At 48.1% G+C, this 14,619-nt stretch overlaps 1 protein-coding gene across 7 annotated transcripts in view; it reads left to right on the top strand.

The window, feature by feature from the left end:
- pik3cd (phosphatidylinositol-4,5-bisphosphate 3-kinase, catalytic subunit delta) overlaps positions 1-14,619 on the top strand; it is a 219,529-nt gene that overhangs the window by 161,155 nt on the left and 43,755 nt on the right. For all 7 annotated transcript variants that reach the window (XM_038821382.1, XM_038821381.1, XM_038821383.1 and 4 more), the window contains 4 exons: positions 2,778-2,999; positions 8,864-8,960; positions 12,269-12,399; positions 14,533-14,583. In XM_038821382.1, the coding sequence (XP_038677310.1) occupies positions 2,778-2,999; positions 8,864-8,960; positions 12,269-12,399; positions 14,533-14,583 (501 nt within the window). The remainder of the gene's footprint in view (positions 1-2,777; positions 3,000-8,863; positions 8,961-12,268; positions 12,400-14,532; positions 14,584-14,619) is intronic.

Genomic DNA, 14,619 nt, shown 5'->3' on the forward strand with positions numbered 1-14,619 from the left:
GAAATGTTGATTTATTGTGAGCTGGTATCGACAAAGATGGTGCTTTGAAGTACAGCTTTGAAATACTGGCCACAAGTTATTTTTTCAGATGGCTCAAAAATGAGTGAGTCAAGCTTATGGGATTCTGGCAACAATTCTTATTTAATGCGCTGATCTGCATGTGGTTAGTCGATGTAACCTTCTGTACAATTAGCACATCACTTCCATCACCTCCTGTTGTCAATTAAATTATTACAGTGAGCCCCCTCGAAGGCTTTGACATCGAGTATCAACATCACCATAGCAACAAGCTCCGAGCCTTTTGTTTTTAAGCATTCTTAGATAGTTGCGTCATTTTATTTGGTTAGAAATTAGAAAATTAACTCGGTGCTTGTCCTATTCAGATTAGGACAGCACAGTAGCACGAGTGGATAGCACTGTGTCTTCACAGCTCCAGGGTCCCAGGTTCGATTCCCCGCTGGGTCACTGTCTGTGTGGAGTCTGCACGTTCTCCCCGTGTGTGCGTGGGTTTCCTCCGGGTGCTCCGGTTTCCTCCCACAGCCCAAAGATGTGCAGGTTAGGTGGATTGGCCGTGATAAATTGCCCTTAGTGTCCAAACAGGTTAGGAGGGGTTATTGGGTTTCGGGGATAGGGTGGAAGTGAGGGCTTAAGTGGGTCGGTGCAGACTCAAAGGGCCAAATGGCCTCCTTCTGCACTGTATGTTCTATGTATATATTAAACAAAACTGTGAGTGATTCACTGAGATGGCCATGACAAGGCGATGAGCACTGAGAAAATAAAACAAGTGGATTGCTAAATCACTAGATTTACGATTTACATGAATTGAGAGAAAGGTTTTGTGTTCACAAACATTTCTGCAACTCAATCAACGCAGCACGTCAAATGGTGCAGGAAAGTTGATGGGTTCAAAAGTAATAAAAACGAAGTTCAGCCGCGGAGGTTAATTTTGTACGTGTTTAGTTGCTTTGTGTTGAGGGCATTTCTGTTTCTCTAACTAACTAAAGGCATCTTGTTAGGAATCTGGGCACACACTGCTTGATGAGCAAAAAGACCATCCCAGTGTTCAGTCGCATGTCTGCTTCGAGTTGTCTGAACTCAGTCAGGGTGGAAAAGCAACTGATATTAGTCGAGAGGGACAGCCCGCCAGGGTTCCTGGCCCTGGGTGCTTTTTGGTCACTGCTGTTTGATTGTGTGTGCCTGGGGGGATGCTGGGTGGGGGCTGGTTTCGGCACAGCTGCAAGATGGCAGCTGAATAGCTGGACTGTTATGGGCAGCACCGTAGCACAGTGGGTAGCACTGTGGCTTCATAGCTCCAGGGTCCCAGGTTCCATTCCCACTTGGCTCACTGTCTGTGCAGAGTCTGCACATTCTCCCCGTGTCTGCGTGGGTTTCCTCCGGGTACTCTGGATCCTTCCCAGAAGTCCCGAAAGATGTGCTGTTAGGTGAATTGGACTTTCTGAATTCTCCCTCTGTGTACCCGAACAGGCGCCGGACAAGGGGATTTTCACATTAACCTCATTGCAGTGTTAATGTAAGCCTACTTGTGTCACTAATAAAGATTGTTATGATTAATACACTTAGCTTTTGAAAAACAAACTCAAAAGGGATGGAGATGCTTGTAACAGCAAGAGGTGCTGCACTGTCAGAGGGTCAGTACTGAGTCAGTACTGAGGGAGTGCTGCACAGTCGGAGGGTCAGTACTGAGGGAGTGCTGCACAGTCGGAAGGTCAGTACTGAGGGAGCTGCACAGTCGGAGGGTCAGTACTGAGGGAGCTGCACTGTCGGAGAGTCAGTACTGAGGGAGTGCCGCGCTGTCAGAGGGTCAGTACTGAGGGAGTGCTGCACTGTCAGAGGGTCAGTACTGAGGGAGTGCTGCACAGTCGGAGGGTCAGTACTGAGAGAGTGCTGCACAGTCGGAGGGTCAGTACTGAGGGAGCTGCACTGTCGGAGAGTCAGTACTGTGGGAGTGCCGCACTGTCAGAGGGTCAGTACTGAGGGAGTGCTGCACTGTCAGAGGTTTAGTACTGAGGGAGTGCTGCACTGTCAGAGGCTCAGTACTGAGGGACTGCCGCACTGTCAGAGGGTCAGTACTGAGAGAGTGCCGCACTGTCAGAGGGTCAGTACTGAGTCAGTACTGAGGGAGTGCTGCACAGTCGGAGGGTCAGTACTGAGGGAATGCTGCACAGTCGGAGGGTCAGTACTGAGGGAGTGCTGCACAGTCGGAGGGTCAGTACTGAGGGAGTGCCACACTGTCAGAGGCTCAGTACTGAGGGAGTTCTGCACTGTCAGAGGCTCAGTACTGAGGGAGTTCTGCACTGTCAGAGGGTCAGTACTGAGGGAGTGCTGAACTGTCAGGGGGTCAGTACTGAGGGAGTGCTGCACTGTCAGAGGGTCAGTACTGAGGGAGTGCTGCACAGTCGGAGGGTCAGTACTGAGGGAGTGCTGCACAGTCGGAGGGTCAGTACTGACATAAAAAGGATCTTTTTATGTTTCAATCGAGGCTCCTCTTGCTCTTCTAAACTTGTTTAGGGGCTGGTTTAGCACAGTGGGTTAAACAGCTGGCTTGTAAAGCAGAACAAGGTCAGCAGCGCGGGTTCAATTCCCGTACCGGCCTCCCCGAACAGGCGCCGGGATTTGGCGACTAGGGGCTGCTCACAGTAACTTAATTGAAGCCTACTTGTGACAATAAGTGCTTTTTATTATTATTATAAACGCCAGCGGACACGATCACTGTGTGATTGCGTGATTTTCACTGTCTGTTCCTCCCTCCATCCCAGCTCGTCGTGCAAGCTGGTTTATTCCATGGGAATGAGATGCTGTGCAAGACAGTCTCCAGTCACGAAGTCAATGTGTGTTCAGAGCCTTTGTGGAACCAGAATTTGGAGTTTGACATCAACTACTGCGACCTCCCACGTATGACCCGGCTCTGTTTTGCTTTGTACGCCGTGATTGAAAAGGCCAAGAAGGCACGATCCACCAAGAAGAAATCGAAGAAAGCGGTAAGTCCTGAATTTGCCTTGATTCGCTCCGACCTCTGCGGGAACCTGCACAATGGTAATTTTAGAGTTAGTGGTTCTGATGGGAATGACTCTGGTTGGGCGATCCATCACCAGGTACTCGGGTAAGTTGAATTTTGTGACCTGGGATGTTAAAGGTGTTAAGTAAATGGCAATTTATACTTGATGTGGAGATGCCGGCGTTGGACTGGATGGGCAGAGTACGAAGTCTTACAACACCAGGTTAAAGTACAACAGGTTTGTTTGGAGTCACTAGCTCACCTGATGAAGGAGCTGCGCTCCGATAGCTCGTGATTCCATATCAACCTGTTGGACTTTAACCTAGTGTTGTAAAATAATTTATTCACGGCAAGGGAATGGCCAGTAAGATGGGGGAAGTAATCTACCTGTGCCGACTGAGTTCCTATTACTGGTGGATGTTATTATTGCCACAGTCAATGGACAAGGTGAATTTGTGCAGCATTCCCAGAGCATATTGGACCACTTTGATTTGAACAGGAACTCCACCTGCTTAAAGGCTGTCCCTATTGACCTGTGATTTACCAGAAGGTGGGCCCGATCTAACGGCCACGCTGCATCAGAAAAGCAGCTCGCCACGGCGCAGCGTGGCAACTGAAAGCGGGGAGACCCCCTCCCCGGATCGACTGGCTCGCCACGCCTCGCTAGATCCAACACAGTCTGTAAATCCTGCCCATTGTGGGCGGGATCACTTTTTGGTAAATCTACGTATTTGGGCGAGGTAGTAAGTGTCACTGTAATGTGCAGATCCCCGAGATTTTGGGATTAATCCCCTTCTCCACGGACGCCTCGAGCGAGCGCCGTTCAGCACTGGGCCCTACAAAACGGGACCAGATGGAAACAGGACTCGTGGGGGGGTCTCCCAGGGGATCGGAGGCCCCCAGCTGCATTACATTTGGGAAGAGTGGTGCCCTGGCAGTGTCACCTGGGAAACCTGGCAGTGCCACCCAGGTACCTTAGCAGTGCCACCTGGATGCCAGTCTGGCACTTCCAAGGTGTCCAGGTGGCTCTGCCAGCTGGCATTATGTGCATGTGCATGATTGGGCCGGGGGTGCCCAGCATGGAAATTGGTGGAGTGCCGGGAGGGGGGGGGGGGGGGGGGGGGGGGGGGGGAGTTAGGTCACGGATTAGCCATAATCTCAGAAAAGGACAAACGGGCCAAATGTCTTCCTCCTCTTCCAATGCCTCCTGTGTCCTTTTCAGTGAAATGATTTCTTCTTTCTCAATCCGGTTTCCGATGCAAAATCCAATTAACTTTCAGCAGCATGGGCATTTATCTAACACCTTTTAATGTGGTAGAACATCCCAGCATGCTTATCAGGAGCACCAACAGAACAAAACAGGCACCGGGCCAAAAAAGGCATCAGCACAGCCGACCAGAAGCATTGTCAAAGAGTTAGAGTTTAAGGATGCCTTCAGGAGGAGCAGAGATGTGAAGAGGATTAGGTGGAGAATCTACAGCTTTAGGCCAAGGTGAGACCGGAACTGAAATTGGGTTGAGAAGACAACCAATTGGCCCAATAGCTCCACATTGACAAACAGTGATTGGTTACAGCGTGGAACAAAGGGCCAAACAAAGCAAATACATGAGCAAGAGCAGCCTAGGGCGTTGTGAATAGTGTTCTTACAGGGAACAGATCAGTCCGAGGGGGAGTCGTTGAGGAGTCTAGTAGCTGAGGGGAAGAAGCTGTTCCTATGTCTGGATGTGCGAGTCTTCAGACTTCTGTACCTTCTGCCTGATGGAAGGGTCTGGAAGAAGGCAATGCCTGGGTGGGAGGGGTCTCTGATAACGCTGTCTGTTACTTTGTTCTGAGCATATCAGAAGTATTGCAGTACGGTGGGGGGGCTGTTTTGTGTCCCATCTGATTTGTTTTTCCCCATTGGAGAGAATCAGCCAAGCTTTTTTTTTAAAATTTAGAGCACCCAATTTATTTTTCCAATTAAGGGGAAATTTAGCGTGGTCAATTCACCTAGCCTGCACATTTTTGCGTTGTGGGGGTGAGACTCACGCAAACACGGGGAGAATGTGCAAACTCCACACGGACAGTGACCCAGAGCCGGGATTGAACCTGGGACCTCAGCGCCGTGAGGCAGCAGTGCTAACCGTGGCTAGCACTATGGCTTCACAGCGCCAGGGTCCCAGGTTCGATTCCCCGCTGGGTCACTGTCTGTGCGGAGTTTGCACGTTCTCCCCGTGTCTGCGCGGGTCTGCTCTCCGAACCTGTTCAAATTTCCCCAGCGGTCCGAGTCTCTCCTCGATGAACTGCTCCTACCACAAATATTATCACTACTATCAGAAAAGAATGTCACAGAGGTTTGAAGGCTGTAGCACTGTCGGACAGGAAGCCAGTGACTGGTCACATATCAGATATCATCATGTGGACAGATGGCAGAACTCAATTCTGAGAAAAGTCCCAAGTCAGAAATATAATTTTATTGTTCTTTTTTTAAACCTCGGTTTTGGTGCAAAGATAGGGTGCCAGAGTGTTGGCAAGGACAGCATTATAAAGTAGTGTTCGGATAAATGAGCCCAGTGCTAAAAAGGCAAAGGCAGGCTCAATGTGTGGTTCCGCATTTAACCTTGGGAAATGTCCGACCTTGTATTCAAACCCAACTGGAGCTCATCAAAATAAGTTAACAATAATTCCAAACAAGAGGAGGACAATGAAACGCTTCAAAGACACCCTGAAGGCTTAACCACAAGAAAGGCAACATCGATGCTAATGCCTGTGAGACCCTTGCTCAGTAGAGACCTACTTGGGGGATCATAGATATAGACCATACAGTGCAGAAGGAGGCCATTTGCCCCATTGAGTTTGCACTGACCCATTTAAGCCCACACTTCCATCCTATCCACATAACCCCTAACCCAATAACCCTTCCTAACCTTTTTGGACACTAAGGGCAATTTAGCATGGCCAATCCACCTAACCTGGACGTCTTTGGACTGTGGGAGGAAACCGGAGCACCCGGAGGAAACCTACGCAGACACGGGGCGAACGTGCAAACTCCGCACAGACAGTGACCCAGCGGGGAATCGAACCTGGGTCCCTGGCGCTGTGAAGCCATAGTGCTATCCACTTGTGCTACCGTGCTGCCCAAACCTCCTGATGGAAGGGACACAGTTCTTCAAGGACACCCTGCTGCAAGAGGAGACCCGGGAAAGGAGCCGGAGAAAGGAATACCAGCGATCCAGAGTCCAAGGACAGATCCCGGCTCCCAGAAATACCTGCCAAGTGTGCCGTCAAAAACGCGACTCTAGGATCGGGTTCATCAGCCACGCAAGGACCTACAGAACCCATGACCAGTAAGGTGGAGTTTCCTAGGTGGACAATCATACTCGTTAGCCAGTGATGGCCGAAGAAGAAGTAATGAAGGGAGTGTATTTTCACTCATGAGTATTATTGAACATTCCATTACCAATCGGTTTGGTTCTGTGGTCAAAGCTGAGACAGGATTGGAGTTTGCGCACCCCATAAGGAACCTATATTTTTGTGGTGTGATAAACATACTGCAGCATTTCACAGCAGTGTTATCAAACAGAATTGAACTTTCGGCTGCATGAGGAAGGATGGTGGGAAACTTGGTCAAAGGGTTAGCTTTCATTGAGTTCTTGTGAGTTCCTCAAATCACCGACATCGAGGACGACCAACAAAGGTAGTTTATTCCGAGGCTCAACAGCGATGTACAGTCGTTGTGCTCTGCCCAGGCCAGGATCCCGGAGTACCTCAGGGTCAGAATGTTATGGGTTCCATTCCTATTCCAGGAACTGAGCACGGAGCCCAGGCTGGTATTCCAGTGTCGTGCTGAGGGAGTGCTGCTCCGTCGGAGGTGTCATCTTTCAATGAGTCTTTAAACCAAGGCTCCGATCTGCTCTCTCAGGTTCACATGAAAGGTCCGATGACACTATTTAAAGGCATGATAGCACAGTGGTTAGCACTGTGGCTTCACAGCTCCAGGGTCCCAGGTTCGATTCCCGGCTTGGGTCACTGTCTGTGCAGAGTCTGCACGTTCTCCCCGTGTCTGCGTGGATTTCCTCCGGGGGCTCATGTATCATTCCACAGTCCAAAGACGTGCAGGTTAGGTGGATTGGCCGTGCTAAATTGCCCCTTAGTGTCCAAAAAAGGTTAGGTGGGGTTACGGGGAAGGGTGGATGTGTATGAATAGACTGGAGCTGTGGGCTCAGGTCGGGTGCAGACTCGATGGGCCGAATGGCCGCCTTCTGCACTGTAAATTCTATGATCCTATGATTCCAAGAACAGGCGAGATCCCTCTGGTACCCTGGCCACTATTTATCTCTCAGTCAACATCACAAAAAACCTGGTCATTATGACATTGCTGAGCATCTGAGAATATTGTGTATAATATGTAAATACCGTCATGCAAACATAGACACATATACATAGATAAAAACATATGCAGGTTTGCGGCTGATTGGGATCATATGATAGTCATATGGTCAGCATAAACTGATCACACCCATTTTGTCATACAGGTATGATTGAATGAAAAACAATATTTTATTACAACCTGCTTAACATCAACTTCCATCTGTTTGAAACTGGTTTCCAATTGAAAATCTCTGAAATAACTTTGCAGTGTTGCCAAGTCATGAACTTCTGAGAACTCCATTCTGGACGAGTAGCAAGAATGGGGAAGTAAAAGTTCTTGAGAAAGTGTGTGTGGGCGTGTCACCAATCTGAGGCCTCTGTTGCAAACATACTGCCTCACTGGTGCCCCCGCCAATATCAACTGACTTTTTAACGATGGGGATGAATGTTGTGGCTTTTCCACGTGTAATCCTGGAGGAGAACGTGCTGGTGTTAGTGTTCCTGTGGGGTAGCACTCCTTTCCCTTCCAGTCAGTAGAGGATTTGGAAGGTGGTATCCAAGTAACAAGGCCGTGCCTCAGCCAGGAAATGACCACTTCTAAAATGGGGCCTGCATTAAGGCTTTAAGTGTCCAGCCCGTCCATTGACATTTTGACGCTTTATAGTTCAGTCAGCCGTGCTGGGGTCACTCTTCAGTTGCCGGGTTCCAGAGTGCCAGGGTAGAGGGGAAGCGTAAATTCAGAACTGAACAGACATGTTTCCCCATCAGCAGTGGGAGAGCAAATCACCCGATAACATTCTAACATAGCTTCCAGTGATTACAACAAAGACACATTGACAAGCCAGGCGGTTGATTGTCTCGTTGACCAGCGCTGTCTGGCTTTGTGGCACCTTTTGCCTTTAAAACAAGAGGCGTTAAAGGGAAAAGGGACAAACTAAAGGGAGCAAATGAACTCACATTCCATTCACGGCCAATATTCACAGTCAACAGCCTCTCAGGGCGATTAAGGGTAGGTACTAAATAAAAAGGAAAGAATTACTCAATGTCTTAAAACACTATATAGCCAATAAAGTACTTCTGAATTGTAGGGCCGGGATTTACCGGCTGTTTGCGGCGGTGGGAAATTGAGGTCCCACGCCGGCGCATGGGTTTCCCAACGGCGAGGGATGCGGTCAACGGGAAATCCCGCTGGAGGTCCACCTCCCCGCCGAGCAACATGCGGCGGGGTGGATAGTAAGTCCCACCCCGTAGTGTCTGGTGTCCTGAAGGGAACTGGGCAGCCAATTTGTGCAGAGCAAGCTCCCAGAAACCACACTGTGATACTGAGCGGCTAACTTGGTTTGTGATGTTGATTGAGGGATCAATATTGGCCAGGACACTTGAGCTGAAGCCTGACTGAACAAACTGCTTCTCCGTCTGACTAGTATTAATTAATTTAAGAAATGTATCTGACCACTTTCAGTCAGTCCCGTTTCATTGTTTCTGATTCCTTTCCAGGACTGCCCAATCGCTTGGGTAAACACCATGGTATTCGATTACAAGGACCAGCTGAAGACTGGTAACACATGGTTGTACACCTGGCCATCAGTACCTGGTAAGACATAAATCTGCTCTGGTTTTCAGTCAAGGAATAGCCAACGCTGCCTCCTTCAGCTCCCAATAGGAGGCCATTATCATGCTGCTTTCATCCCTCAGCCAAATATCATAAAGGCCAATTGGTGATTGAGTGCCCCTCCCTTCTGTCATCTGCCTTAAGCAATATTCACAGCAATACTTAAATCAACGTCCTTAACTGTACACATGTGAAACACAAGAAGACATACTGGCTTTTGGATTCTGTCTGATGAGACTAGTGTAAGTTAAATGGACAACTGTGTAGAAATCCTCGGCCATTGGTTTAGACAAACAGCCAGACTGCCAATAGCAACGTCTCGCCTATATTCAGTGCAATAAAACAAGACTTAATTTGTTTTAAATTCAAAGCAGCAGCAAAGAAAGTGAAAATACTTTAAGCTCAGTCTTGATCCTAAACCACGAGTCGGGCCTCCCTTACTGCACACACACCAGCATGGGAAAATGGGGCTGATGTGACCATCAATTCACTCCAGACAAGAGTAGAAGTAAACCTTGGCTTTAATCAACTTAGAACAGTGCCTGCCTGCGACTGATCCAACACTGAGAACCGCCTACAGGTCGACTGCTCTTTATACCTCCCTTCAAGGGGAGGAGCCATGGGCGGAGCCCATACATGCCCCAACATGTTCCCCTATGGATAATACCATACAATGGCCCATAGGAGAAGCCCACAAGGGCAACAGCACAGATACAAATACAAGGGCAACAGCACAGATACAAATACACTGGTGGATTATTGCCATAATACATTCACCGTAGGGGCCAAGCAGGCACTCTAGGGGCAAGAGAGCAGAGCAACCAGGCCGGTCTGTGCTCGAGGGAGGGAAGGGCTACTCGGATCAACTTGATAACTTGGGGCGCTCTGGCCTGCGAGAGACAGCTTGGAGGAGATCTCCGAGAGAGTTAATGCACTTAATATGAGACCATAAACCTCAAAACAATTCCTTCAGAGGTGCAATGGCAACAGGCCAACAGGGCATGGAGCCAGAGTTTTAAAAGGCAAACCTAGGACAGACATCAGGAAGCATTTTTCCACATGGGATGTGCTTAACAGCTGGGAAAGGTTGCTAACAGGGGTGATTGAGGCCAGGAGACTAGAGTCTTTAAGAAACAATTAGGTAACTATAACGGGGAGATGTTAGAGTTGGCATTCCGGAAGGATGAAATCAAACAGTCTGGAGAGTATTCATTCAAAGATTTTTTTTAAATTGTAATATTACTCTCATTATGTAAAGTGTGGGTGGGGGAACACATTTCAAAGCATTTGCTATAAATGTATGCTGTGCACAGACTGGGTGAACTCGGATTCATGGAAATCAAAGTTCTTTCGATTCTCAAGCTTCTTAAAGTAATGATTTTGGTTTAGCGAAAGTAGGGGCTGATTATGACAGGGTATTGTTGCCCCTGCACCTCCCCCAGCTAAACAACTGAGGGGTGGGGGTGGGTGTACCCCGCCCACGATCTTGGCGGCTGCCAATGTTAATTATGTCAAGGGAATTTCTCACGGGAAAGCCCTGCCTCAGTGAGCTGTCAGTCAATCAGGTGGCCATCAGCGCTCTGTAGTCCCAGCAGCGCCAGTGGGGGGGGGGGGGGGGGGGGGGGGGGGGCTTGTCGAGGGAGGTGGGTTGCTGGGTTCAAGAGGGGAGGACAGAATGTTAAAGGGAGGATAACCTTTTGAGGGGTGTCTCTAGCTGGACCATGGGGTCCAGAGGAAGGTTCCCACCCCCACCTTGCCAAACACCAGATCATGCAGCTAAAGCTATTGGGCTTCCCACAAGGCATGGACCAAACTATGGGTAAAATATTGTCAGAGGAGCCAATGAGGCCCTTAAGTGACCATTGATTGGCCACTTGAGCGCCTAAATAAGCCCAAGAGTTGGCGGCGTGTTCAATGCCTCTCCCGCTCTCCAAAGAATTCTAACTGGGTTGGGGCAGGCAAGGGGGGTAGATGGTGTGAAGGTCACTTGCTGTATTTTATATTTACATTCCCCCCTCCCCCACTGAGGCCTCTCAAAAGTATTAAATCCAGCCAATGGTCTTTTGACCCTGTAATTGAGTAGTCCAAACCATCGCAAAATTAAATCCCAACTACTTCTCTTTTATCATCCCAGGGTATAAACTAATTCACGCAGTAGCCTGTTTCAATCTCATTTCCATGAATGTATAAACCAGGTTGCTGATTCGCCGTTGCCAGGTTTGCTTCACTGCCCATTAGTCCAATTGTCGTAGTCAGCAGTAAACTGATGACACTCGCCACTGACGTTGAAGAAAGTTTCCCACAAGATCCAATGATCTCTGTGGCATGAATTTCCCTTTTCCCGATGTTAGTTTGAATCTGACAGCAAGTCAGGGCACTCTCATGACTTCCGTCAGCAATGATGTTGCCAAGCAGGATAAGCAGCCAATCATATTGAGGCATTCTCACAGTCAGCAAAGCAGGAAGCAGGATGTCCTTCACTTTTTCTGAGGGCAAACTAAATGATTGGGACATGAATATTAGACTAAGGAAGAAGAAATTTGATTTTTTTTTAATCTTAAAATTAAAATATTTGGATTTTTTCATTGTCATAGAGAAATTTGGCATTCCCTAAATATAAAGCTACATTTTCAGGGACAGTGAGGTTGTTCATTAGTAATTATGAATGTAGAATGCTCCCAAAAACCCAATGACACCTCACTCAACAAAGTGTAACCTTTTCACGGGATTTTACAGTGAGACTATTAACATCAAATGACACATTCTTGTCAGTTCAGTGATTTCTAAATGATTAGAGGCGAGGTGGGCTTCAACAGCACACCTTGTGGAGAAGCATTGAATTACAAACAGCAACTTCACTGTACACAGGCAGACTCCAAAAGCTGCTACTCGTTCCAAAGGAGCAGTGACTGCTAATGTTGACAGTTGTTCTTTCTTATTGACTCGCGGTCCGAGCCAACATGTTTAATTCCTTGTGCCTTTAAGCGGGGCCAAGATGTGTAATGATGGAATGTTGGGGGATCTGAGCAGATACATTTCAAATGTTCTTGGAATATGGAACTTGCCATCCTGGATAAGGAAGGACGTTGACCATTGCTTAGAAATCTCGTTGCCACTCACTGATGAACCAGGACTTGCGTCAGAGAAGTGACACGGCTCCAACTATCACAGTTCTTTAATCATTAAAATATGGAAGGAAGGCTGGGGGGAGAGCGAAAGCACTATTATTTCAACAAATGATTAAATTGGTTTCAGACTTTCTAACAGTGCTCATTCTATCTGCTTCACAGATGAAAAGGGAGAACTGCTAAATCCAATGGGGACTGTGCAGAGCAACCCGAATACTGACAGCAGTGCAGCTTTAAATATCCATTTCCACAGCGTCGTCTCCCACCCCATCTACTACCCATCCTTTGAAAAGGTAGGTGCAGGGTTAGACCTGGGAGTGTTTGATTATATATGAAGGTGTTTCACGCCGCAAGACTGGCAGTGGAAGATATAATTAAAAGCAAAGCATTCAGGGAGAAAACTCTCCACTGGTTAGAGTCATAACTATCAGAAAGGAAGATGGTTGTGGTGGTTGGAGGTCAGGAATCTCAGTCCCAGGACATCACTGCAGGAGTTCCTCAGGGTAGTGTCCTTGTCCCAATCATCTTCAGCTGCTTCATCAATGATCTTCCTTCCAACCTAAGGTCAGACGTGAAGATGTTCACTGATGATTACACAATGTTCAGCACTATTCACAATTCTTCAGACTCTGAAGCAGTCTACGTGCAAATGCAGCAAGATCTGGACGATACCCAGGCTTGGGTTGTTGACAAGTGGCAAGAAAAATTTGCGCCACACAAGTGCCAGGCAATGACCATCTCAACAAGAGAGAATCAAACCACCGCTTCTTGACATTCAATGGCATTACCATCACTAAATCTCCCACTATCAACATCCTGGGGATTGCCATTGATCAGAAACTGAACTGGACTAGCCATATTAATACTGTGGCTACCAGAGCAGGTCAGAGGCTCGGAGACCTGTGACAAGCAACTCACCTCCTGACGCTTCAAAGTCTGCCCACCACCTCCAAGGCATAATTCAGGAGTGTAATGGAATACTCTCCAATTGACTGGATAAGTGCAGCTCCATCAATACTCATGAAGCTCAACACTATCCAGGACAAAGCAGCCCGCTTGACTGGCAGTCCTTCCACAAGCATTCAATCCCTCTACCACCTATACACAGAAGCAGCCGTATGTACCATCTCCAAGGTGCAATGCAGGAACTCACCAATGCTGGAACTCCTTAGGCAGCACCTTACAAACCTACGACCATTCCCATCTAGAAGAGGAGCAGCAGATACCTGGGAACCCCACCACCTGGAGGTTCCCCTCCGAGTCACTCACCATCCCGTCTTGGGAATATATTGGCCGTTCCTTCACTGTCGCTGGGTCAAAATCCCAGAACTCCCTCCCTAACAGCACTGTGGATGGACCTACACCTCAGGGACTGTGGTGGTTCAAGAAGGCGGCTCACCACCACCTTCTCAAGGGCAATTAGGGATGGGAAATAAATGCTGACCTAGCCAGCGAAGCCCACGTCCTGTAAAAAAAATATATATTTTTTAAGTTCTCCCTATAATCGTAGCCCATTGTTCGAGATTATTTCCACTTGAACTATTTACTATGGGGTGGAAATCAGGTAAACGTTTGCCAGCCGATGATCCTATCTGGGGATTGAAGAGTTTGCCTAAAGAGAAATAGGAAAGAGTGGATTTAAATTCTGGGGAGGGGAAGGAAGCGTAATTGATTCTACTTCTGTTGTTTTTAATCGTTTGATTGTTTCACTGAATCGAGGCAATGTTTAAGCAAACTCCATTCTGGCTTTTCCTGCTGCTTCACTCCAACAGAATTCTCCGCCGGCAATCAGAGAGGCGAAGGCCGCAACGTCGGCCTTCCTCCCCTCCATCAGTCCCGACCTCTCCGAAATCCGAAACATCACCACCAAAAGGTTCACCCTCCTCCCCCACTGCCCTCGATAGCGCCGCCGACATGGAGTCGGAGAAATCGAGTCGAAGCTCAAGGTCAGCCATCTTGAATGCCGCGGCAGGCTCGATGGGCCGAATGGTCTACAATTGCTCCAATTTCTTATGGGCCCCTTTCACCCAAGTGACCATCTGCCACATGTGAGTCTAGGCACCGAGACTCAGCAGTTCAACAGCGGAGTGCATCACAATCAAGGCCGATCCGTAAGAGGCTCCCACATCCCAGTCACTGAACCCAGAGATGCAGGAACCCTGGTGGATATCACTTCCCCAACCCAATCCGGACAATCTGCCAGTAGGTTTTACATCGCTACTTCTGGCTGAGATCACCTGACTTGTCGTAGACCAGGCAGTGCTCTCTATGGCTGATCTATTGACTGTATCAAGTAGCCCATAATGTCTGAACCGAATTAGCAATATTTATGGATTCGCAAAAACATATTACATTGTCTTGTCATTTGACTGTAAAGTTTTATTTTATAAGATATAAATTTGCTCATCTATTGTCCTCTCCCTTAGATTCTAGAGTTGGGGAAGAATGGCGATTGTGTGAGAGCGTCACAAGCTGAGGTAAATCTCCAGGAATGTATGGAGAATGTGCTAATG

Source organism: Scyliorhinus canicula, chromosome 16 (genome assembly GCF_902713615.1).
Source record: "Scyliorhinus canicula chromosome 16, sScyCan1.1, whole genome shotgun sequence".
In the NCBI taxonomy this organism is placed as follows: Eukaryota; Metazoa; Chordata; class Chondrichthyes; order Carcharhiniformes; family Scyliorhinidae; genus Scyliorhinus; species Scyliorhinus canicula.